This window comes from Pristiophorus japonicus, chromosome 7 (assembly GCF_044704955.1).
Source record: "Pristiophorus japonicus isolate sPriJap1 chromosome 7, sPriJap1.hap1, whole genome shotgun sequence".
Classification (NCBI taxonomy): Eukaryota; Metazoa; Chordata; class Chondrichthyes; family Pristiophoridae; genus Pristiophorus; species Pristiophorus japonicus.
Genome location: NC_091983.1, coordinates 209,971,769 through 209,998,998, shown reverse-complemented (window position 1 = coordinate 209,998,998; position 27,230 = coordinate 209,971,769). Strand labels below are relative to the sequence as shown.

Here is a 27,230-nt window from a genome sequence, read left to right as displayed (position 1 = left end):
TCTGTGCAGGGGCCCCAGCTGTTTACATTGTACATTAATGATTTAGACGAGGGGATTAAATGTAGTATCTCCAAATTTGCGGATGACACTAAGTTGGGTGGCAGTGTGAGCTGCGAGGAGGATGCTATGAGGCTGCAGAGTGACTTGGATAGGTTAGGTGAGTGGGCAAATGCATGGCAGATGAAGTATAATGTGGATAAATGTGAGGTTACCCACTTTGGTGGTAAAAACAGAGAGACGGACTATTATCTGAATGGTGACAGATTAGGAAAAGGGGAGGTGCAACGAGACCTGGGTGTCATGCTACATCAGTCATTGAAGGTTGGGAATGCAGGTACAGCAGGCGGTTAAGAAAGCAAATGGCATGTTGGCCTTCATAGCGAGGGGATTTCAGTACAGGGGCAGGGAGGTGTTGCTACAGTTGTACAGGGCCTTGGTGAGGCTGCACCTGGAGTATTGTGTACAGTTTTGGTCTCCTAACTTGAGGAAGGACATTCTTGCTATTGAGGGAGTGCAGCGAAGATTCACCAGACTGATTCCCGGGATGGTGGGACTGACCTATCAAGAAAGACTGGATCAACTGGGCTTGTATTCACTGGAGTTCAGAAGAATGAGAGGGGACCTCATAGAAACGTTTAAAATTCTGACGGGTTTAGACAGGTTAGATGCAGGAAGAATGTTCCCAATGTTGGGGAAGTCCAGAACCAGGGGTCACAGTCTAAGGATAAGGGGTAAGCCATTTAGGACGGAGATGAGGAGAAACTTCTTCACCCAGAGAGTGGTGAACCTGTGGAATTCTCTACCACAGAAAGTAGTTGAGGCCAATTCACTAAATATATTCAAAAGGGAGTTAGATGAAGTCCTTACTACTCGGGGGATCAAGGGTTATGGCGAGAAAGCAGGAAGGGGGTACTGAAGTGCATGTTCAGCCATGAACTCATTTAATGGCGGTGCAGGCTAGAAGGACTGAATGGCCTACTCCTGCAACCATTTTCTATGTTTCTATGTTTCTATGGCCTCCCACATTCTACCCTACGTAAACTAGAGGTGATCCACAACTCATCTGCCTATGTCCTAACTCGCATCAAGTCCCGCTCACCCATCACCCCTGTGCTCGCTGACCTACATTGGCTTCCCGTTAAGCAATGCGTCGATTTCAAAATTCTCATCCTTGTTTTCAAATCCTTCCATGGCCTCGCCCCTCCCTATCTCTATAATCTACTCCAGCCTCACAATCCCCCCACCCCCGCCGCCCCAGAGATGTCTGCACTCTTCTAATTCTGCCCTCTTGAGCATCCCTGATTATAATCGCTTCACCATTGATGGCCGTGCCTTCTGTTGCCTCGCCCCAAGCTCTGGAACTCTCTGCCTAAACCTCTCCGCTTCTCTACCTCTCTTTCCTCCTTCACGATGTTCCTTAAAACATACCTCTGACCAACTCTCTGGGTGAAGAAGTTTCTCCTCATCTCGGTCCTAAATGGCTTACCCCTTATCCTTAGACTGTGACCCCTGGTTCTGGACTTCTCCAACATTGGGAACATTCTTCCTGCATCTAACCTGTCTACTTATGCGGCGCGATGTCAAATTTTTAGCTCATAATACTCCTGTGAAGTGCCTTGGAACATTTCACTAGGTTAAAGGCGCTATATAAATACAAGTCATTGTTGTTTAAAGATATGTAGGTTAGATTTTCTACCTACTCAGTCAATGGGCAGATAATCCAGCTCCATGCACCTGCATGTCTCGATTCTGTTGGGGCACTCTTCCCTTCACGACTCCTTGCCACAAAATGCACCACCTCACACTTCTCTGCACTGAACTGTAGTTACCCATTCTGCAAACCCGTTAACCTCCTCTAGTAATCTCCTGCATTCTTCCTCACATTTTGCAATGCCCCTGATGATTTGGTACCAGCAAACTTCAATTACATTCTTCGTGTGTCTATGTCCGAACCATTTACATAATTCCAAAACCAGGAGGGTCGATGAGGGCAAAGCATACGATGTAGTGTATCTGGATTTTAGCAAGTTTTTGATAAGGTCCCACATGGTAGACTGATCACAAATGTAAAAGCCCATGGGATCCAGGGCAAAGTGGCAAGTTGGATCCAAAATTGTCTCAGAGGCAGGAAGCAAAGGGTAATGGTTGATGGATGTTTTTGCACCTGGAAGGATGTTTCCAGTGGGGTTCCTCAGGGCTTAGTACTAAGTCCCTTGCTTTTTGTGATATATATCAATGATCTAGACTTGAATGTTGGGGATATGATTAAGAAGTTTGCAGATGATACTAAAATTGGCTGTGTGGTTGATAATGAAGAAGAAAGCTGTAGACTGCAGAAAGATATCAATCAACTGGTCAGGTGGGCAGAACAGTGGCAAATGGAATTTAATTCAGAGAAGTGTGAGGTAATGCATTTGGGGAGGTCTAAAAAGGAAAGGGAATAGACATTAAATGGTAGGATACTGAGAAGTGTAGAGGAACAAAGGGACCTTGGAGTGCATGTCCACAGATCCCTGAAAGTATCAGGCCAGGTAGATAAGGTGGTTAAGAAGGCATACGGAATGCTTGCCTTTATTACCCGAGGCATAGAATACAAGAGTGGGGGAGCGGGGGTGGTTATGTTGAACTGTATAAAACACTGGTTATGCCACAGCTGGAGTACTGCATGCAGTTCTGGTCACCGCATTACAGGAAGGACATGATTGCACTGGTGGAGGTACAGAGGAGATTTATGAGGATGTTGCCGGGAGTGGAGAATCTAAGCTATGAGGACAAATTAGATAGGCTGGATTTATTTTCATTGGAACAGAGGAGGCTGAGGGGAGACCTCATTGAGGTGTATAAAATTATGAAAGGCCTAAATTATTGTGGACAGAAAGGGCCTAGTTCCCTTAGCAGAGGGGTCAACAACCAGGGGGCATAAATTTAAAGTAATTTGTAGAAGGTTTAGAGGGGATTTGAGGGGAAATTTCTTCATACAGAAAATTGTGGGGGTCTGGAACTCACTGCCTGAAAGGGTGGTAGAGGCAGAAACCCTCACCACATTTAAAAAGTACTTGGATGTGCACCTGAAGTGCCGTGACTTGCAGGGTTACGGACCCAGAGCTGGAAAGTGGAATTAGGCTGGATAGCCTCTTGTTGGGAGCATTGGCTCATGGGCTGAAATGGCCTCCTTCCGTGCTGTAAACTTCTATGATTCTATGAAAACAAGAGAGGTGCTAGCACAGGCCCATGGGACACACAAATACATCCTGCCAAACCAAAACACATTCATTTACCCCTACTCTTCGCTTACTGTCCCCAACCATCTCTCTATCTCGGCAGGTAAATTCTCTTTAATACCCTGTGCATTAACTTTTGCAAAGTTTTCTTACGTAGCACCTTATCGAATGCTTTTTGAAAATCCATGACCCTTTGTCTGTACACTGTGTTCTACCATGTTTCACATACTTCTACTAAATACATATCTTGCCGACATTGACTTCAGTCCAACAAATTAGAATACTGTTCTAGTTATGTTCAGACAAAGAAAGTTATCGCAGAATTTGCTTCATGTTGGTTTATTCAATCTCATTACCTACCCGCATTAAAAGAAATTCTGGCTTCACAAAGTCCAACAAATACTGAGTGTCTGGGGCTCGTAGCCAGTCTGCGATAGATCTAAGTAATATAGAAGAAGGGTTAGTTATACTACTGCACATCTCATTAAAACAATTCAAATGTGTGAAAGGAAAGGGGAAGATAAATTGCAATGTTTTTTTTATATTACAATTTGACTTCCTGAAGATGCCGCTCATCTCAGCAGTATCTTGAAGGCGCTCCTCAGTTAGGCACCTTTCTGAAGATGCTCCTAATCTATCAGCCCAAGTGCAACCTTGCTGTAAGAAAATTGAAGGCTTGGCAGAAGAAGGGGGCTTCTTGAAAAGGGAAGGCTGCTCTATCAGGGCCGAAGGAACCTTCCTGCAACTTGTTATCCTGTTCCACATTTCACAACTCAAAATGGGGCCGAAATTGCCCTCCGCTCTGTTTGGGGTGGATAATTTGAATTAATTGATGCATTACAGACAGTACAGATGGGGTGGAGATTTTGTGGGCGGTGTTGGGGGCGGAGGAGAGTCCTGAGCGGGGCGGTGTCATTTAGTGTCGTGCTGACGCGTAGCAACGTCCCTCCCTTCACTTAAAGGGGAGGGACACTACAAGGCCTCCTTGGTGCCTACTGGGCCACCAGAGAGTGGTTCGACCGGGCTAGTGGCCCGGCAACCAAGAGGGGGTCCGGGCTGCCTATTGGTGGCCCGGCCGAAGCAGCAGCCGCTATTGTCGGGTCAACTGCAGAATTGGACGACAATTAAAACAAAATAACGGCGCATGGCCGACTCCAGCCTGGGGGCAATTCCAGATGGGTCACACCATCTGCTTGCCCGCAGTCGGAAAGGCCTTCCCGACCATTTAGAGGTGGTAACGGGCCTTAAAAAAGGGGGCAATTTCAGCCCTGATATTTTTACTACCTGCAGGGCTGCTGGACTTCCCAAGATCCAAACATATATTCCTTCAAATTAAACCTATGCTAGAAGATAGTCTACAAACCTCATTGGTGAATGATATAGGCCAGTGGTTCTCAAACTGGGGTCTTGTGTAATTGATGTGATTAACTCATGTGTGTGTTTAATGTAATTAGCTTGCGTAAGCAAAAACATCAGGTGAAGAGATTCTACGTCCGTCACTAGGCGGGGGCCAGGACTCAGCCGACAGGGACCAATCGTGGACAGATCATGCGTCAAAGAGCCAATCACTTGGCCAGAAGGGCTCGCACCCGAGCAGATTATGCACTCGAGACTGTATAACAAGGACAAGCCGAACATGGATTGTCACAGCGGAGAAGACAGAACTACAAGCAAGAGAGGACCTACTGACGTTGACATGACCGAAGATAAGTCGGCATGCTCCACTGTCCAAGACCAAAACGGCACGTAAAGCCTGTCTAGGCCTGTTAATTACTGCCTCTATTTTGTTTAGCTTTTGTATTGTTACACTGAATAAATTGTCCTACTTGTTGCAATGTGGTAGTCTCACTGTCAATTCTTATGCCGGGTCTGAACGAAACCTTACAAGAGGGCCAGCTCAAAATCAAATGCCACAAAGACCTCACCCTCACAAACTACATCCTGCCCTCCGAGACATCGGCTGGAGGAGTAGAAGGACATATATACAATGCTTGAAGTAATACACTGCTTGAAATTTAATCAATCATTTTGAAGAACCTCTCTCAAGCTCATGATTAGCATCCTTGCTGTATGTTTTTTGCCATCTCTTTTTTACTTAACCATTCATTCTGTCACATACAGGCCCAAATTGCTGTAGTTCAGTGTAACACAGTGCAGTCTTTTGCGAAGCATTGCTATGTTTAAAGCAGTGTATTATTTCAAGCATGGTATATATGTCATAAGAACATAAGAAATAGGAGCAGGAGTAGGCCATTTGGCCCCTTGAGCCTGCTCTGCCATTCAATAAGATCATGGCTGATCTGATCCTGGCCTCAACTCTATTTCCCTGCCCACTCCCCATAACCCTGGACTCCTTTATCATTCAAAAATCTGTCGATCTCCACCTTAAATATATTCAATGACCCAGCCTTCACAGCTCCCTGGGGTAGAGAATTCCAAAGAGTTACGACCCTCAGAGAAGAAATTCCTCCTCATTTCTGTCTTAAATGGGCGACACCTTATTCTGAAACTATGCCCCCTAGTTCTAGATTCTCCCATGAGGGGAAACATCCTCTCTGCATTTACCTTGTCAAGCCCCCTCAGAATCTTATAAGCTTCAATAAAATCACCTCTCATTCTTCTAAACTCCAATGAGTATCAGCCCAACCTGCTCAACCTTGCTTCATATGACAACCCTTTCATCTCAGGAATCAACCTCGTGAACCTTCTCTGAACTGTCTCCAATGCAAGTATATCCTTCCTTAAATACGGAGACCAAAACTGTACGCAGTACTCCAGGTGTGGTCTTATCAACGCCCTGTACAGTTGAAGCAGGACTTCTCTGCTTTTATACTCCATCCCCTTTGCAATAAAGGCCAACATTTCATTTCCTGATTACTTGCTGTATCTGCATGCGAACTTTTTGTGTTTCATGTACAAGGACCCCCAGATCCCTCTGTACTGCAGCATTTTGTAATCTCTCCCCATTTAAATAGTAAGTTGCTTTTTTATTTTTCCTACCAAAGTAGATAACCTCACATTTTCCTACATTATATTCCATCTGCCAAATTTTGGCCCACTCACTGAGCCTATCTATATCCCTTTGTAGATTCTTTACAGCCTCCTCACAACTTGCTTTCCCACCTATCTTTGTATCATCAGCAAATTTGCCTACATTACACTCGGTCCCTTCATCCAAGTCATTAATATAAATTGTAAATAGTTGAGGCCCCAGCACTAATCCCTGTGGCACCCCATTTACAGTTACAGTTTGCCAACCTGAAAATGACCCATTTATCCAGACACTCTGTTTTCTGTTAGTTACATGCTAATATATTACCCCCAACCCCATGAACTCTTATCTTGTGCAGTAACCTTTTATGTGGCACTTTATCAAATGCTTTCTGGAAATCCAAATACACCATATCCACTGGTTCCCCTTTATCCACCCTGCTCTTTACATCCTCAAATGACTCCACCAAATTTGTCAAACATGATTTCTCCTTCATAAAACCATGATGACTCTACTTGACTGCATTTTGATTTTCTTAATGTCCTGCTACCACTTCCTTAATGATGGACTCCAACATGTTCCCAATGACAGATGTTAGGCGAACTGGTCTATAGTTTCCTGCTTTCTGTCTCCCTCCTTTCTTAAATAGGGGTATTACATTTGCAGTTTTCCAGTCCACTGGGACCTCTCCAGAATCCAGGGAATTTTGGTAGATCGCAACCAATGCATCCACTATCTCCGTAGCCACTCCTTTTAAGACCCGAGGATGCAGACTATCAAGTCCAGGGGACTTGTCCACCTTTAGTCCCATTAGTTTGCCGAGTACTTTATCTCTAGTGATAGTGATCACTTTAAGACTCCTCCACCCCACACTCAATAGCTCCTTGATTATTAATTATTGGGATGTTTTTAGTGTCTTACACCGTGAAGATCGATACAAAATATTTGTTCAAAGTCTCCACCATTTCCCTGTTACTTATTATTCATTCCCCAGTCTCATCCTCTAAGGGACCAACATTTACTTCAGCTACTCACTTCCTTTTTATATACCTGTAGAAGCTCTTACTGTCTGTTTTTATATTTCTTCCTAGTTTATTCTCATTTTCTATCTTCTCTGCCATTATTTTTTTAGTCGTCCTTTGCTGGCTTCTAAAAATTTCCCAATCCTCTGGCCTTCCACAAATTGAAAACATTGTATGCCTTTGTTTTCAATGTATTACCATCCTTTACTTCCTTAGTTAGCCAGGGATAGTTCTTTGTTAAGAGTCTTTGTTTCTCACTGGAATATATCTTTGTTGAGTTATGAAGTATCTCCTTCAATGTTTGGCATTGCTTTTCTACAGTCTTACCCTTTAATCTATTTTCCCAGTCCACTTTAACCAACTCTGCCTTCATACCTTTGTAATTACCTTTATTTAAGTTTAGGACCTAGCTTTCTCACCCTCTAACTGAATTTGAAATTCTACCATGCTATGATCACTCTTCCCAAGAGGATCCTTCACTACGAGATTATTAATTAATCCAGACTCATTACACATGACTAAATCCAGAATAGTCTGCTCCCTGGTTGGTTCCACAACATATTGGCCCCAAGTTTCCACATGATTTGCTCCTGGTTTTTAGGAGCAACTGGTGGAGAACGGAGTATCTTAGAAATCGGAATTCTCCACATTTAAGTTTTCTGCAGTTCTAGTCAGGTAGAACAGTTTCACTTTTGAACAGAATTTGTTTTTCAAAAGGGGGCGTGTCCGGCCACTGACGCCTGATTTGAAAGTTTCCACAGTGAAAATGTACTCCAAACTAACTTAGAATGGAGCAAGTGAAGATTTTTGTAAGCTTGAAAAAAACCTTGTCTACACATTAAAAAATCAGGCGCAGGTTACAAATTAGGCGTCGGAAACAAGGTGGGGGGGGGGGGGGGGGGGGGGAAGGGAAGTCATTAAATTCTACAATAAATCCTTATTTATACTTATACAAATATTATACAAATAAATCCAACCTGAATAAAAATTTATAAGCAAAGAAAAGATTAAATAAACCATGTTCCTACCTGTGTGAAAGTGCTTCAGGCAGGCCTTTCAGGCAGCGGTTTGCCGTCGGGACCGACCGATGGCAGTGGGGGGGGGGGGAGGGAGAAGGCTGCAGGAAGCCTCATTACTTGAGGCAGCCGTTTGCCGTCGGGACCGACTGACGGCAGGGGGAGAAAGCTGCAAGAAGCCTCAGTGCTGATCATGGAAGGGCAATGTGGTTTTATTAAAAAATGTTAAAAATTGAACAGCTACAAAGAATTTGAATAGTCTCAAACAAGTGCATGTGTCCCGTTTATCAGTCTATCTTTAATTACAGAATGCACTCCCTCACTCTCACACACAGAAATATCAAGAAAATTAAAATGCAAGCCTTTGCAAGGGTTCAATAAACAAATTTTCACTTTTTCTGCAGCACTTTTTAAAATGGCCGAGTGCCAATGTTTACTTCACACTGCGCGTGCGCGAACGCTCCAACGCGCACGCGCAGCGTTGCCGGCACGAAAAAAACTCATTTAAATTGTACCCGCCCCCTCCTACTTACAAAATCGACGCGAGTGGTAGACTCTGCCCCCTGTGCGCCACGCCAAGCAGACATCGAGCTGCAAAGCGCTCGAGAATAGCGCGTTTTTTTTCAGGCGCCGTTTTCGGCGCGAAAAACGGGCGCCCAGCTCGGAGGGGCGCCCATTTTGCCGCGCGTGGAAACTTTGGGCCATGGTTCCAAGAAACCATTCCACATACACTATGAACTCTTCCTCAAAGCTACCTTTGCCAATTTGATTTGTCCAATCAGTAGAAAGATTAAAATCGCCCATGATTATTGCTGTACCTTCTTTACAAGCCTCCATTTTTTTTGATCCACACTCTGTCCTACAGTGTGACTACTGTTTGGGGGCTTGTAGACCATTCCCACCAGTGACATCTTTCCTTTATTATTTCTTATCTCCACCCAAACTGATTCTACATCTTGATCTTCTGAACCAATATGATTTCTCACTACTGCACTGGTCTCATCCCTTATTAACAGAGCAACCCACCTTCTTTTCCTGTTTGCCTATCATTACAAAATGGCAGGTAACCCTGAATATTCAGTTCCAAGCCTTGGTCACCTTGCAACCAAGTCTCTCTAATGGCAATCAGATCATACCCATTTATTTCTATTTGTGCCGTCAACTCATTTATCTTATTACGAATGCTTCATGCGTTCAGATATAGAGCTTTTAATTTTGTCTTGTGTATACGCTCTGTCCCTTCCTGTCACACTCTGGTTGTCATTACCCCTATCGCTACCCTGCACTTTTGCCTTCTCCTTTCCTTTTGACTTTTTAAATTTCTGCTCACTGGATCCCTCCCCCCAACTATTTAGTCCTTCTGCTTCTCCAAGAGGAAGAATTGGCCCAGTCAATTCTATAATCCCAATCTAGTACCTCACATCATCCAGCCTCCAGTGGCAAACACTAACACAGATATATCCTCTCCACGAGGACCGGTTACTGAGCATTTGATGAAGCACTGAGCACGAGTAAAGAAGAGAAAGTCCAGATGGAATTGGAGAAGATGCAATCTGCTGACCCAAGCCCTCAGTCAGTTGCTGTGTCCAAGGATTCAGACCTCAGATGCCATCCAACAAATTTTCTTTGCTAGCATAACCTGAGCAGTTTACGGAGTAATGCAAGCCAGCTTGGAGAACTTGCAGGCACACAAACCACAGGTGCCGTGGTGTATGACCGTCGGACTGAGCTGCAGACTATCAAGGAAAGTTGGGAACGTCAGGGTCCTCCACAGCAGACAAACGCCCTGCCTCAACTTTGCCGAGGTGCTAACCTGAGGTTTTACTTCTCCCAGGAATGCTTGGACTGATGCAACTGAGAACCTCAGCACTTTATCAAGAAAAATTGGAAATTCTATCACAGGCTCTTTACATTCCAAGTTTTTTTTGTAAAGAAGCGGTTAATTCTTAGCTTTTAGCTTTTGTCTGTTAAGCAAGTTTCTGATGGAAGGACAGCATAAATTAAAAAGAATTCCAGTCAGAGAGCTTGGGCTGATAACAAGTTACTGCACAGATACAGAACAAGCAGGGATTGTCTTTGCTGATAAGAGATTCAGCAAGGCTTTGTTAGCTCTAGCTTTTAAAAGGCACCTGCCATAAATCTGGAAAATTAGGGAGTGTGGTCATGTTAGGGGGAGTATTTTTGTTAAAACTGAGGTCCAGTTAATTAGATGAGGTAATACCTGTACTTTGAAACATGCAAAATCTCTCACAGCCAGAGTGAAAGAAAGGTTTAAAAAGTGGGTTGTATTCCCTAGAATTTAGACGGCTAAGGGGTGATTTGGTCAAAGTTTTCAAGATATTAAGGGGAACTGATAGGGTAGATAGAGAGAAATTATTTCCACTGGCCGGGGAGTCTTGGACAAGGGGACATTGCCTGAAAATTAGAGCCAGGCCTTTCAGGAGTGAAGTTAGGAAACACTTCTCCACGCAAAGGGTGAGAGAAGTTTGAAACTCTCTTCCACAAATGGCAGTTGAAGCTGGGTCAATTGTTAATTTTAATTTGGAGACTGATAAATTTCTGTTAACCAAAAGTATTGAGGGATATGGGGCAAAGGCGGGTACAGGTGCAACGTCCCGATTCCAGAACTCCGAAAACCGAAATTGTCCAAAAACCGGTTATCTTGCGCATTGCTAATGGAGTCGTATGGAACCCAGAATCATTGTCTGAAAACCGGACATTTTTGACGCAAAACCCAAAACCCAGCACGGATTCGGTCGAGGATTCTGGATTTCAGACAAGAAAATCAAGTCTGAAATCTGGAATCCTTGATCGAATCCATGCCGGTTTTGCCAGATTTCAGACCTCGCCGCTCAAAACCCAGCACGGATTCAGTCGAGGATTCCGGATTTCAAACTATTGATTTTCTTGACTGAAATCCGGAAAACCCAAAAACCAGAACGGAGTCGATCCCGAGGGTTCCGGATGTTGTACCTGTGTACGCAGATCAGCCATGACCTCATTGAATGGAGGAGCAGGCTCGAGGGACTAAGTGGCCTACTCCTGTTCCTTTGAGTGTTGGAATAGATACATCTGAACTCGACAAGGCTTGGTCAACCATTCCCCTCGAGCTCGAAACCCGGTGAATTCACTGGTAAATCATTTTACCGTAAGTGTCTCAAGTATGTGTGTAATTATTATTAGTAATGGCTGTTATTGAATCTGTGTCACTGTTGGTAATAATAATTATCATTGTATGCTTAAAAAAAAGGAAGACGTGCATTTATATAGAACCTTTCACGACCATCGAACATCCCAAGGTGCTTTACGGGCAATTAAGTACTTTTTGCAGTGTAGTCACCGTTGTAATGTATTAATTCCTATGAAAGCCAATAAAAGCCTTTGAACCCTATTATCTTGTAGAATAACTTACAAGAACATCCATTCCCTAACAGTTTTTATCTTGCTTCGGAAGAACAACTTCCCTGCACTGGTCAACCCAGTTTATATTCACAGGCCGCTCCTGCTCTCGGAGGTTCGCTATTGGTCGCTGCGTAGGGTAGGGCAACGGTCTGACAATTAAAAAAAACACCAGGATTGCCCATCACGGCATTCATAGTTACCTTATGCAGAAGAAAAAAACCTGTTACTAACTCTTGATTAAAAATATGGGAAATCATTAGCCGCTTGGGAGCAAGGAGACCCGAGGCCAACATGCAAGGAAATTTAATTACAGTAAAGTCTTTCATGTGCCATAGAAAAGGACTGGTTACTTAAACATAAAACAGCCCCGCTTAGTGGCTGAAAATGGTGTGGAGATCATGCTGTTATATCAGCATGTTTAGTGAAGCAGTGGCAGAGACGATGGATGTGGTGGCAAACCGCTTAACCCAGGATAATAGGGACCTGCCGCTGCTGTTGAGGCACTGGAGATTGGGCTGGGGATGGGGACAACTGGGCACTTATCATCAACTTCAGCCCAGTCAAGTAAAAGCACCTACAGGGTGAAACCACATATCTCACAGATATGTCACGGAAAGAAAACGTTAACTTTTTTTTGCCGCACTGGCTCGATGTGGGCTCATTCTTCGTAATGGTTAATTGTTTAAGATTAATGATTGTGCGATAATTGATTACTCACCTTCTTGCAGCACGATGAGAAGGTTTCTTATACACTTTTACCATTTAGCTCAACAATAATGAAGTCACTCTGAAATAATCAGCTTCACATTTTTTTTTATATAAACGTCTATGTGCATTCAATGGAGCCTCTCTCTCCCCTACTTCTTAAAACCTACTTCTTTGACCAAGCTTTTGGTCACCTGTGCCAACATCTACTTATGTGGCTCGGTGTCAAATGAAGCACCTTCGGATGTTTTCCATGTTAAAAGCGTGATATAAATGCACGCTGTTGGTGTTGTGGTTAATTACTGTACAGTAACTACTTTGGAAAAAAAATTAAATTAAGCCCCCCAACACCCACTATCCAAGCAATACCACTCCTTTGTTTAGCTGGAGTATTTTACCTCTATTATACCATACCTGTTGTTCGTTTTCAGATAAAGTAAGGCTAAAGCCAGTGTAGCTCCAGGACATGTAACATCCACATTCACAGTGTCCCCTTCCTGTCAAAGAGCAGAATTACAATTAATCAGCCTTTTAAGAATCATTGAAAACAAAGGAGCTGAAATTGCCCCTTTCTATAAGGCTTCTGGCTGCCTGAAAGCAGCGGCCACATTGCCCTTCCTCATATTCGGAGAAGGGTAGGGGACCGTTACGTCTGTTTTCCCGGTGCAGTATGCACACGGCGACTCCTTACCGACTGGCGGGGACCCCCTCCCAAAATTGCTCCTTGGGAAATTGCCCCTTTGCCGGAATTGTCCTGCGGGAGCGGCGCTGCCGACGGTCAGTGTCGCCGACGGTCGGTGTCACTGACAGCTTTTGCTGTCGGTACACTTTCTGTGGCTTGGCGGCACGGCTGCCCTTAAAGGGGAAGCGACGCTGCCGCTGACACCATGTTATTTTTTTTTGTCGGCGTACTGCCAGGTCGGCCTGTCATTATACCCACGGGTCCGGCCGGGCCGCCAACAGGCAGCCTGGCACTCTCCCTGGTGGCCCAGTGTTTGCCACTAAAGTGGCTGCAGTGTATTCAGTGGCCCTTCCCTTTAACTGATGGGGAGGGACATTGTGACGCGCCAGCGCGATGATTACTTTGAGCGTCGGCTAATTTGCCCCGCCTTCAGTTCCACCCTGCTAGTGACGGCCACTTCCGCCACGTTCCAAATAAATCCTCGAAGTGCTGAATTTCGACAGTTAGGCTACCCCATGCTAGGTGCGACTCTTTTTGGGCGGTGGACAATTTCGGCCCCAAAATTTGTTCCTATTGCGGTAGTTTCCCTCTCTAACACTAAACTTTTAAAGTGGAGGAGCAGGGAGGCTTAAGGGTTCAGATACACAAATTTTTAAGAGATCGAGAGATGACAAGCTTATGAAACAGCAAAATATAAACATACAAGATTCTAGTTATAAAACAGATATACAGTATAAAACCTCAGATGCAATACTAAACCTACACAGATCATTGGCTCGGCTACAGTTTAGAATATTGGGCACAGTTTTGGGTACCTTACTTCAGCAACATTGCGATGGAGAGGACGCAGAAGAGATTCACGAGGATGACCTCAAGAATGAGGAGAGGCTAGAGAAACTGGGGCTCTTTCCATTACAACAAAGAAGGTTAAGAGATAATCCGATGGTTCAAAATTGTACAGGATTTTGGGAAGATAAATTGGGAAAACTATTTCCACTGGCCAACAAGTTGGTAACTAGAGGACATAAACTTCAGATCATCACCAAAAGAATAAAGAGGGAGGTTAGACAGAAGTTATTTATATTTTTACATTTATTTTTACAGAGCTTTCTTAGGACACAGAAAGCCCTCCAGAAAGAGTGGTGGAAATAGAATCCATAACTGCTTTTAAAAAGGGAAGTGGATAAATATTTGAAAAAGCCAAGCAATAAACAAGTAGTGGGAAAAGGCAGGAATGGGACAAAGTAGACAGCTCTTTCAAAGAGCTGGCACAGACACGATGGGTCGAAAGGCCTCCCTCCCTCTGTGTTGTAAAATTCATTATTCATGAATTTCAGTAAAAACTCCGGAACCACAACATAACATTGCCATTTGGGTTTTGTAACATTCGTTAATATTACACACCACAACAACTGAACAATGGAATAAAAATACCAACCTTGATTTGGTAACTGGGCGATTTGTGCTTTTCCCTATGGATTCCAGGCTGGGCACGTCGGTGTCCTCCGACCATGTATTGGTACAGCTGGTCGGGAACATTCAGGTCAGACATGCCGATCAGGTTACTCCCATGCTACAAGGAAACCCAGCAAGACAACAGAGTCATGGACGTTATCAACACAAAGGGATATTACAAGTTCCAATTTGGAACGTAAAGCAGGAAAGGAGGAAAAAGTAACATTCAGCCCAGCTGCAAACCACGTATAATCTGCACCATCGACGACGCTGCACCACCTTAAGATAAATTCAGCACAAATATATTCCCTGATCCCAAAGATGATCAAGCAAAACTGCAGAACATTTTCCTTGCTGACAACTCCACCATGTAGCCCTGTCTGGCTGCCCTTCTCAGATCCAGAGGCCATTATGCTGCGTGCAGAAGATAGACCTTCCATTTTGTTCTTTCCTCCCCTCCCCCTTTCACTGCCCTTGCACTTCCTCAAGAATATGTTACATCTGGAACTTTTCCAGTTCTGACGAAGGGTCACAGACTTGAAACGTTAACTCTGCTATCTCTCCACAGATGCTGCCTGATCTGCTGAGATTTTCAGCATTTTCTGGTTTTCTAAATGCAAGTTGTTGTTGAATACTTCTATCCCGATATTCAATCCCATCCTCAACCAGATATTTATCCAGCTCTTTTTGGAAGGAGTCATTATCAGAGCATCAGCTCCTTTAGGAGTCTGCCCCATATCTTCACTAGTCCATTGGGAGAAAAAAGGTCTCCACTCATTCGTCTTCCTAGAAGCTGGCCAATTTTGAAACTCGACTTTCTAGCTCTGCAGATTCTGTCCCAAGTCAGACAGCTTGCTTACACCTATCTCATTGGGCCACATTGTCCGCATACCTGACACAAGACTCCCAAAGCAAGCAGTCTACTCGGAATTCCTACACGGCAGGCAATCCCCAAGTGGGCAGAGGAGACGGTTCAAGGGCACCCTCAAAGCTTCCCTGATAAAGTGCAACCCCCTCACCGACACCTAGGAATCCCTGACCAAAGACCGCCCTAAGTGGAGGAAGAGCATCTGGGAGGGTGCTGAGCGCTTCGAGTCTCATCGCCGAGAGCATGCAGAAAACAAGCGCAGGCAGCGGAAGGAGGGTGCGGCAAACCAGACTCCCCACCAACCCTTTCCTTCAATGACTGTCTGTCCTACCTGTGACAGAGACCGTAATTCCCGTATTGGTCTGTACAATCACCTGTGAACTCACTTTTAGAGTGGATGCAAGTTTTCCTCGATTTGGAGGGACTGCCTATGATGATGATCTACCTCATTTACACCTCTCAACAATTCAGAGACCTGAGCCCCTTCCTTTATTTTTCTGCAAGGAAAACAAGTTCAGCTCTGCAAGTCTTTCCACATATATTACAGCTCCGATTGCTATAATTATTCCCATCACTTTGAACTCTCTCCAGCGCATGCATTTTGAAGGCAGGGATCCAAAATGTGACCTTATCAATGACCTATACAAAGTTAAGATCAAATGTTATAATGCCGAGCACTTTCCCTCAAATAGTAAGTGAATCGGTGAACAATAGGTGACCCTGAACAGACCACCAGTTACTGCTTCCCAGAACGCACTTCTTCCATGTATCATCACCATCTGCTTCCTGTTGCCACAACAGTTCTCACTACAAATAATTCCCTTGCGATTGCGAGATTTCTTCTTCTTGCAATAACGGAGGAATTAAAAATACACAGAAGAAAAAAAAATATTGTGGTACATGCAATTATTTGATTTGGAAATAAAATTTGTATCTGATGTAGAGTGCAAACAGCAAAATAAAACTGCAGATACAGTACTGGAAATCTGAAAAGAAGAGATGACATGGTGGAAACATTTAGCAGGTTAGTCAGCAACTGCGGGGAGAACATTTCAGGTGTGAAGCCTCCCAATTCGGACAAAGGATCCAAACCGGAAAAGTTAACTCACCTGCTCTCTCCACAGATTCTGCCTGACCTATTGTCTGTTTGATGTGCCACACATTACAAATTGTATTTATAGCACAGCACAGCACAGAAACAGGCCAATTTGGCCAACAGGTCCATGCTGGTGTTTATGCTCCACAGGAGTCTTAAAAAAACAATCTAGTCATTTAAAAGCAGAAATAACATATTAAATATGCAGAATGCAATAATCCCCTTTCAAGTGTCAGATGGCAAAAGAATCAGGGGACCGATAGAGTTTAAAAAAAAATGCAGCGAGTTGTGATGATCTGGAATGCACTGCCTGAAAGGATGGTGGAAGGAGATTCAATAACTTTGAAAAGGGAGTTGGATAGACGCTTGAAAAGGAAAAAGTTGCGACTATGGGGCAAGAGCAGTGGAGTGGGACTGACTGGATAGCTCTTTGAAAAAGAGCCGCAGAGACACAATGAGCAGAATGGCCTCCTTCTGTGCTGTAAGATTCGATGTTTCTATGAACTGAGTTGAGATTAGCCAAGCTTGATGGGTAGAATGCATTGATAACCAACAGAGAGGGCCGACTCCAATTAGTCTGGTTCTAAAACCTGATGCCCGAGGTGAAAGGATCGTGTTGCAACCTAATGGTTTCCTGGAGCTTTTTCAAAGAGCCGGCACGGGCATGCTGGGCCGAATGTCCTCTTTCTGTGCTGTACGAGTCCATAACACGCCGTAAACGTCAGCAAAATTCAACAAGAGGTCCTGCTCCTGGATGCCATCCAACAAGCCATGTGTGTGTATGTGTGCGTGCGTGCGTGTTAAATCCTTTTCGTAGAATAACAAAAATCACAACTATCTGTCCAGCTGATACTCACCCCAAGACAGACCATGCCAAGAGCAAGACCAGCAGCCAGTGAGTACGATTCCCTGTCGGTACAGTTCTCCATCTCAGGGCCTGGAGGGCGACCTAAACCAAAGACACAGGATTTGTTGTTTATTTTTTTAAGTAATTCACAACTGAAACTTAAAAAAAAAATCTGATACAAGCCGTCACCAAAACAGGCACCTAAACAAAAGATGGATTCTTTTAAAGTTTAGTTTTATTTAAGAAAGTTCTGACGACAAATTCATTGACCTGAAACGCCAACCCTACCTCCCTCTCTCAGCCTGACCTGATTGAAGAGTGTCTCCAGCATTTTCTGCTTTTTATTTCAGACTTCCAGCACCTGCAATATTTTTCTATTTATTTAAGAAGTGTTTGGTTTCCAGAAGTACAAATGTTCCCTTTATTTTCAACTGTTGAACTATTTTCCCCAATAAACACTTGTGGCGTAAACATTGGCAGCTTCTGCTACTTGAACAAAAACACTGTTTGTAAACTAAAATCACCAGAGATAATTCCTCCAGCCCATAGATCACAAAATGTCTGATCGGCTTTAACCGATTGTGACAAAGAGTTGCCAACTCAAAGGTTTCTGAACGTCAGCTTGGCTCAGTTGGCAGCACACTCGCCTATCAATCAGGCGGTTGTGGGTTCGAGCCCCACTCCAGGAATTCAGCACATAATGGCGGCTGGTATGTCAGTGTGTTGAGTGAGTGCTGCATTATCTGTGGGAGGAGAGGTAAAACCAAGACCAGGCCCACCTGTTCATGTAAGAAGCAGCGCAGGGAGTTCTCCCGGTGTTCTAACCAGCAAGACTCACTCAGTCAACACCACCAAAAACAGATCAACTGGTCATTTATTTCATTTGCAGGATTTTACTGTGGTAAAAAATATGCTGCTGTATTTGCAGTCATAATAGCAATGACTATCATTCAAAAGCAATTCATTTGAATGTGAAATGCTTTGTGATTCCCTAAGGATGTTCTTAAGGCATTATTATAAATGCAAATTCTTTCTTTCCTGATTTTTTTTGTTGTGAATTTGATTAGATTTAATTCCCAGGCTCTCCTTCAGGTGCATACAGAAATGATACCTGTCGTGACCTGGGCAATGACAATTACAGGCAGGCAGTTAAACATCTTTGGTGCCAAAAACACTCTACAATTTTTAATTCTAAGGGCTAGAAATTGGTGCTTTGGCGATTGCGGCATTTTTCGGCATTTTTTGCCAAAAATTCCGTTAAAATATCACTATTTTTTTAAAGGCCTAAAATTGGTTAAAAAAAATGCGCCCGACAGTAAAAATCAGCGTTGCACAAGGATTCGCGGTGGAAACAGCGGTCCTCACTAACTTTAGTCTGTGGCTGATCACCACTGCAAAGACAGGCCCTGGGAGGGGGAAAAGAAAAATTGCAAAAAACAAACAAACAAAAAAAAAATCACAACACATTCACAAGACCCTTATCTAGTGAACCGCTGAAAAAGAATTAAGAAATAAAAACTTTAACTTACCTTTTTTGCAAGCTCATCATGCTTACCGCTGTTTCTGTGGCTGCAACACAGGCTTTTTCTCAGGCGTTTTTTTGCGCTCAGAATACGGGTGCGCCGAACGGCCAATTTAAAAGCGCTATCGCTTTTTTCCGTCTTGCATCACGGCAGTCTGCTTTTCAGCAGTATTTCAAAACTGCCGGCCCACAACTTTGGCCAATTTAGGTGAACACCTTTCTTCGTCAAAAAAAAGTGAAATATCGCTGAAAAAACGCGCGCAAGGCTAGCCCTATTTCTAGCCCTAAAGCTTTAACGTTTATCTGAACCACTTGGGGTTTATTTAATCTCTCTCATCTGAAGAGAGCATCTTCAAAAATGGAGTGAAGATTAAACTCATAACCTTCTGACTCAGAGGCTAGACTTCTACCAGCTGAGTCTAGCTGACAATACAGGCTTTCCCAGACGACTGGGGCTGTGGTGAAGTGCGTCAATAGTAGGTATAGGGCTGCTATCGAAATATATATTCAAACACAAAAAACAGGATATTCAGCCCTTCCACTGATCAACAGTATTTTTCTTTAATCTAATCCCTCTTTCTTACTAGCTCCCCATGTCCTTTAATATTATTCTTTTTAAGCAAGGTGTTTATGGACTCTAGTTGAACAACAGTTTGTGGCAGAGAATGCTGCAGTCTAGTCACCCTTAAACACCGTTAATTTTTTCCGTGATCATCAAAGATTTGTGCTCTCCCAGTGCTTTGTTGAACTAATGGAAACAATCCATCACTATTTATCTTCCCACAACCTTTCAATGTCCTGAAGACCCTGTTTGGAATGTAAATTTTGTGTTATTATCGAGACAAAGGCTGCAGCCCTGTGCCTTTATTAACAATGAGTTCAAACATGGAGTCAAACACTTGCCTCTTATTAAAAGGTAAATGAGCCAACCTACACACGGCCAACACCGAGATCACAAAGAATGCTTTGTCGCAGAAGATGCACACACTACCGTTGGGTGAGCTCAACCCTCCAGATGTCTCCCTTCTTCATTCCTCAACCTCACGATACAACGGTCTTGCTTTTAAGTTTGGTTAAAAGACCATTACACGACGTCCTCCATGACCTTCACTCTTGGTTTTACGTTAGCGATTATTTGCTCAACATATCAAAGACTCAAAAAGGCTCCAGAGAGCGATTTCAGGCCACAAGATAAAATACCGTATCTATTTACTGGTACAGAAAAGACTGAACGTATAGATGCATCCATGAGAAAATTACAACTATCCAAGGCTATTTTATATTACAACAGTTGCAGCCACACAGAGTTGTTGACATTCTAAAGATATTGCCTGTCAGCTACATGTGCAGGCTGTTTTAATTCAAAGATTTCAAGGACAGAATAAAACATGAAGGCAATACAAGTGATTCTTTCAGGTAAAATGGATTTTCTCACTCTTGATCTCTAAAACCTCAACAGATCACCCCTCAACTTACTCAGTACTTGCGAAAAAAGTTCCAACTTCGAGACACTCCTCATAATTGTAACCGCCACAATCCACCCCTTAACCCTGGTAACATCCTAGTTAATCCAGAGAACACCTTCCCCTCGCACTTATCACAGGCAGTCTCTCAAAATCGAGAAAGACTTGGGTCCACTCTAAAAGGGAGTTCTCAGGTGGCTGTACAGTCCAATACGGGAATTACAGTCTCCGTCACAAGTGCGACAGACACCTGTGGATGGGGAGTCTGGTTCGCCGCACGCTCCTTCCGCTGTCTGCGCTTGTTTTCTGCATGCTCTCGGCGACGAGACTCGAGGTGCTCAGCGCCCTCCTGGATGCTCTTCCTCCATTTCGGCCGGTCTCTGGCCAGGGATTCCCAGGTGTCGGTGGGGATGTTGCACTTTATCAAGGTGGTTTTGAGCATGTCCTTGAAACGTTTTCTCTGCCCACCTGGGGCTCACTTGCCATGTAGGAGCTCCGAGTAGAGCACTTGCTTTGGGAGTCTTGTGTCGGACATGCAGACAATGTGGCCTGCCCAACAGAGCTGGTTGAGTGTGGTCAGTGCTTCAATGCTGGGGATGTTGGCCTGATCGAGAACACTGACGTTTGTGCATCTATCCTCCCGGGGGATTTGCAGGATCTTCCAGAGACATCGTTGGTGGTATTTCTCCAGCCATTTGAGGTGTCTGTTGTATATGGTCCACGTCTCTGAGCCATACAGGAGGGTGGGTATCACTACAGCCCTGTAGACCATGAGCTTGGTGCCAGATTTGAGGGCCTGGTCTTCGAACACTCTCTTCCTCAGGCAGCCGAAGGCTGTGCTGGCGCTCGCACTTAAATCCTTTCTCTAATGGGAAGCCCAAAACTGTGCACAGTTAAGCGTACACTTTTGGGCACTCCATTATGAAAACCATATAATAAATTGTTAGTCATTACCACAAGCATCTCCACTTCCTTATCATTCAAGTGGTGTGCAATAGTCAGGCCGCTAGCGCTTCTTCAACCCAAACCATTCTTATCTGACTAGTTGAGAATAACTGACTTCTATTTCCTTTTGGTGGTGGAGGAAACGGAAGTCATGGTTTTGGGACGCAAGATTCCTTTACTCTGCTTATCTTTGATGAATAGTGCCTCGGATCTTTAACAGAAGGGGAACTCAGTTTATACCTCGTTCAAAGGACGCAACCTCGGACAATGAAGTACCCCCTCAGTACTTCCCCAAAGTGCCATCTTGGTTCATGAGCTTAAACTCCTGCCAAGGGCACAATCACCTGCTCCACAAATAAGAGCGTTACCAACTCAACCCAGCTGCCACTTTTCTTTTTAATATATATAATCTTTTTGAGTTCAGAGCTGAAAGTACCCACCTATTTCAGTCAGAAGTACTTCGGCAATGTGTCTGTGAGCAGTTCCTTGGTATACAAGTCCTACGCCCATAACAGCTGCAACCTGCAAGTTGTGGGGGACGTCTAGCTCGGTTGAGGTCGGAGGTAACAGTGCAGGGATGTGAATGCTCAGTAAACGGGTAACCGATATATCCATCGTGCCAAGTTTGGCAGCTGAAATGCCCAGCAGCAATCCAATGCTGGTCATCTCATGGCCCTGCCAGAAAACACAAGGAAAACATGTAATTTTAGAGGTTTTAACAAAAAAACCCTGAAAAAAGACAAATGAACAGTTTCAAATAATGCCCTTTTCTCACATTGTTCTTCTAAAAATCAAGGTTAATAAAACAAGACATAAAACTGCATGCGGCGATTGTGAGATTTGCAGTAGAAACATTTATGAAAGTATCAATGCAGTCCAGAGGCAAGTAGTTAGAGCCTTCGTAGGGGAATGTCGAGCTAGGGGGCATAGTTTCCGAATAAGGGGTCGCCCATTTAAAACTGAGATGAGGAGGAATTTCTTCTCTCAGAGGGTCGTGATTCTTTGAAAATCTATGCCCCAGAGAGCTGTGGAGGCTGGGTCATTGAATGTATTTAAGGCGGAGATAGACAGATTCTTGAACTCTAGGGGAGTCAAAAGTTATGGGGAGCGGGCAAGAAAGTGGAGCTAAGGCCAAGATCAGATCAGCCATGATCTTGTTGAATGGCAGAGCAGGCTCGAGGAGCCATATGGCTTACTCCTGCTCCTATTTCTTATGTTCTTATGTTCCCCCGGCCCCCAAAATAAATTCTACACACATTGCCACCCATTTTAGGTCACCACTCCTTCCCTGAGGAGAAGGGGTAGGGCGAGCAGCCAACCTGCTATCTGGCTGACAGTAACAAAGCACGGGAATTGGCTGCTTGCAGTGCTGGTGAGTGGGCCAGAGTGAGTCAATACAAACAGGGATGGAATTGCGATTGTTATGACATGCTGCAGTATTGACAAGGCCGCGCTATCCTTAACTAGTTTATTGATGAATAATTCAGGTTTTTTTTTAAATTACAGCTACACACAATGGTAAACTGAGATCACATGTTTCGAAAGAGAACTGAAAAGATCCAAAAATATATCTAGGTTTTGCTTTTATCGCTATAAAATTCAGTGAAATAGAAGCACTGAAGTTTGAATCAGCAAAGGCCTTTGAGCGGGTGAAACAGATTACTATCAAACTGGCTCATCGCATGGACTTATAAATAACCCTTCATGCAACTGTTACCAAAAGAATAGCACGTAGGAGCATGTTTTAAGCCAGTAACACACGAAGAGTTCATAGCCGCATTGATAAATCACAAAAACTTTATTCTTATAGTTCAGGACTTAAAATCCTCGAGGCTTTGAAAAATACAAGCTATGATATCCTCTTGCGTGTGAAATGTGCTATGATATGTGTGCGCTGATATGTGTGCACACTGGGTCCGTGCAGTAGAGCTGGTCTCCAGTTGTCTTGGGTAATCCTTGCCACTGGACCAAGACCTAGCTCTGTCAAGCCCGTGTGGTGGCTGGTGTGCAACGGCCACCACACATTAAAAAAATCCATGCACAGGCATCTTCCACCTTTGAAGATGTAGTTCGCGTTTGTCCTTCGAAACACCTGTGAACTCATCCTTTTTTTTGGCGTGGAAGCAAGTCATCCCCGTTTCGAGGGGACCGACTGTGATGATGATAAATGTTTATTTTCCTTAGTCTTTGATTTTGACCCGGCAGTGGTGAATGGAAGGTGGCATATGTCCAAGTCTGGAAAAATGTGAGGGAAACTTGGGATGACTATCTGGCACAACAATCCCACCAGCAAACATGGTTATTTTTAACGATTTGTTCTAAGGATGCGAGCAATGCTGGTAAGGCCACAGTTCGCGCCCCGAGTAGGTGGCGGGCCTCCTCCTTCGACTGCTGCAGGCCTGGAGTTAGTTGGTACTGCTCCCCATTGAACGGTGCTGGGTAGGGAATTCTGGGATTTTGACCCAGCGATGGTGAAGGATTGGTGGCATACGTCTGAGTCAGGACAGGCGTGGGGAATTTGGTGGGTGATGGCATTCCCATGTTTTGCTCTGTTGAACTGGAAGGTGCAGAAAATAAAACAGACACCAGCCAAGCAAATGTAAATACAGGCAACTCTCGATTATCCGTACACGGATCCAACGGGAAACCGTTGCAATGGAATTTAAAATTCTGTTGCGAACAAGTGAAAAGACAGCTCCAAATAATTTGGAAAAATCGCCTTCCAAACCTTGTGCTTATTTGTATTTGTTCATTCTCTCTCACACTCTCCGTAAAAATCACCCTCCTCTGTCCTTGCTTTGCTGGGTGTGTGTGCGTGTGCGCTGCTGTAGCCGCTGTCTCTCGCAGCCGCCGCTGACGTTGGGAACGGGAGCAGTACCGGCACCGGGTTCCAGGCACAGGGCCTGTACATGCACGCTGGTAATGTCCATCTTTTGTTACTGCTTGAAGCTGATTGTACTGATTCATTAACGTTTCAACTTATAAATGTAAACTCGCCCTAACGATTGTATTTATTCATTAAAGTTTTAACTTTAAAATGTAGACTCACCCTAACGGAAAAATCGTTTACCCGGAATAGCCCAATTCCTGAGGGACCCGGATAATCAAGAGTTGCCTGTAATTGAAATGAAGGCCAACTTTCTATCACTGCCGTGCTCTGTGTCTTCAGCAACATACATAACGGGAGGGGGTTGGGAGGAAAATGTAAAGTTTCAAAAAATGTTATGCCTCTCACCATATTCAGTAATGTATTCTTAGGTAGTGATGAAAACAAATGGACTAGTTGGGCCGAATGACCTGTTTCTGTGCCTTATATTATGTATACTATGTAATAAAATCACGTCATTTTCTCCTGTATTGTAAGACCTCATTTTATCCCTCAACTTGCTAGAAGATTGTAACCGACTGCAGAGACTATGTTAATCATTCTTAAACTCACTGTTACACAGTGTCTGTTTCAACTTCATAGTTTATATTTCTGATTCATATCTTGGTGTAAACCTGTGCACCTGAAACAAAAACTCAGAATAATATTTTATCTGATCATAAATCCCTGATGCGGCTAAAGGGCAAAAGTGTAGCAAGCTGCTCAAAATCCTCGTTACACAAGAGTTGTGTCACATCGTGGCTATTGCTTACTTGTGTTTTTTTTAAAAAAAAACTACTTTCCAAAATTTCAGAGCTAAACAAAAATCATGTTAATTTGTGGGGTTTTGCAGGATGCTGGAGGAGGACTGAGGAAATGATTGAAACTTCAATGATGATGTCAAGGAAGATTTTAGCTGGGACTGCAAGTATTCTCCACAGTGGAAAATTGTACAGCAAAAGTGAAACCATACCCCACTTTTACATTTCCTTCTTCACTTTCAGCGCAGAATGACAAAACCTCAAAGCTGTGCAACGTGCTACCTTAACTTTTGTTGGTCCTCCGACAGCAAAGCAGCTCCTGTCGATGCGCATTACACTGAAGAAACTGCTAAACACTTAATGACTGCTCACTTGGCCTCATCCTTCTTTTTACACCCAGGATGATGATTGTAACTCTTTCCGGTCGGTGTAAGGTAATGGAAAGGATCACAGGTGTGCAAGGAGCAGAGCAAATTCTGCTGTCAAAGCTTACTTTACTCCCCAGTAACTACCCTCAACCCTATAAGAAGTGAACTTCACTTCAACCTCAACATTTCAAGCAGTTTTTTTTTCTCTCTTCTTTTCCGAATTACTTTCATTTCTGATTAAGGCACTGTACCCTTTTAAAGTATTAATGATTCTTTGAACACTGCCCATCGCCAGTTTCAATTACAGCCGAGCCGTGTCATGGCACTGTGCTGAAAGTAACCGTGGTGCAGCAGAAAGCAAACTCAGCCAGCACCTTCAGTCAAGAAAACCCAGGCACCGTCTGCTTACAGCCTGCGGTAAAACTGAGACAGGGTTTTGACAACTTACATTGCATCTTCCCTCACAGAACACACACAACTCTCACTTTCCCAATGGATCTGGTACAAAGGAGTGTAGTTACATAGAATTACATAGGATATACGGCACAGAAACAGGCCATTCGGCCCAATCAGTCCATGCCGGCGTTTATGCTCCACTTGAGCCTCCTCCTGTCTTACCTCATCTAAATCTATCAGCATAACCCTCTATTCCCTTCTCCCTCATACGCTTGTCTAGCCTCCCCTTAAATACATCAATACTATTCGCTTCAACCACTTCCTGTGGTAGCGAGTTCCACATTCTCACCACTCTCTGGGTAAAGATGTTTTTCTGAATTAACCTATAGGGTTTATTTAATGGCGATCTTATACTGATGGCCTCTAGTTATGCTCTTCCCGACAAGTGGAAACATTGGGCTGGATGTCGGCTTTTTGCGTTTTCAGCAAATTTACGAAAAATTTAGCGGCGGGTTAACATTAGCGCCAGAGCAAGGAAATTTCGCCGAATGACAGTTCACGAGGAGCGTTAGCGTTATCTCCAGCGTTGCAACACAGACTTTGTGCACCAGAGCCAAAAGTTCCGGTGCTGAAAAAAATCTGCCATTCTGCGCATGCGCAATGTTTTTTTTCTTCCTGCGCTTTTGGTCTGGTTGCCTGTCGCAAACGCTAATGCAGGGCGCAGCTGCCAGTCTGCCTGTAGGAGCAGGCATATCTCTGTGACCACCTCTTTTCGGAAGCACAGCCTTCTAATGCACTGTGCCTCAGAGAGCTGGAGGTATGAGGGATGTTCCCTGTAAACTCGGGGGGGGGGGGGGGGGGGCTTAAGGCCTCCTCCCTATACGCCTGCGACCTCTTCGATTACATTACAAATGATCAACAATAAGCCTTCTTCCAGCTTGAAGACGTATGGCAATAGCAGCCAGGATTACTGGCTCCCGACCTAGCATGGCCCCCAGCTTTTAAAATGTCCTTTATAAACCAAACCAGAAACTCACATAAACTTCGCAATAAAAAGTATGCAGTAGAGCAGCATTCTTCTCCCAATACTTTTAATCACTCACAACAGCGACTTTTTCCTCCACTTTCAACATGGTTCCGTTAGTGCCTGGTGCGCTCTGGGTCCGCCTGGTTTTTCTGGGCGGGTTCTCAGGCGGATGCTACATCGGGCGAAATGTTCGAAAGTTCCGCCCGGTGATTTACGTTATTCCAATGGTCAAAACAGCGGCGGGGCAGTAAGTTTTAGCAAGGCCGCAAAACCATTGGCGAAAGTTCCGCCTGGGCACAAAATCTTGCGCGCCTCATTTCACGCCCAAAAAAATCATTTTTGCGCCCCGCCGAGGCGCTAAATGGGGCACAGATCAGCCGAAAATCCAGCCATTTCTCTCTGTACCCACTCTATCAAAATCTTTCATAATTTTAAAGATCTCTATTATGTCACCCCTCAGCCTTCTTTTTTCAAGAGAAAAGAGACTCAGCCTTTCCCAATATGTATACCCTTGCATTCTGGTATCATCCTTGTAAATCTTCTCTGCACCCTCGCCAGTGCCTCTATATCCTTTTG

The 27,230-nt window shown here is 44.1% G+C and overlaps 1 protein-coding gene across 2 annotated transcripts in view; it reads right to left on the bottom strand.

Annotated features, from left to right (window-relative positions):
* anapc1 (anaphase promoting complex subunit 1) overlaps positions 1-27,230 on the bottom strand; it is a 199,421-nt gene that overhangs the window by 77,559 nt on the left and 94,632 nt on the right. For both annotated transcript variants that reach the window (XM_070885752.1, XM_070885753.1), the window contains exons 29-33: positions 21,677-21,911; positions 17,317-17,408; positions 14,479-14,613; positions 12,773-12,855; positions 3,582-3,660 (exon numbers count right to left, since the gene is read on the bottom strand). In XM_070885752.1, the coding sequence (XP_070741853.1) occupies positions 3,582-3,660; positions 12,773-12,855; positions 14,479-14,613; positions 17,317-17,408; positions 21,677-21,911 (624 nt within the window). The remainder of the gene's footprint in view (positions 1-3,581; positions 3,661-12,772; positions 12,856-14,478; positions 14,614-17,316; positions 17,409-21,676; positions 21,912-27,230) is intronic.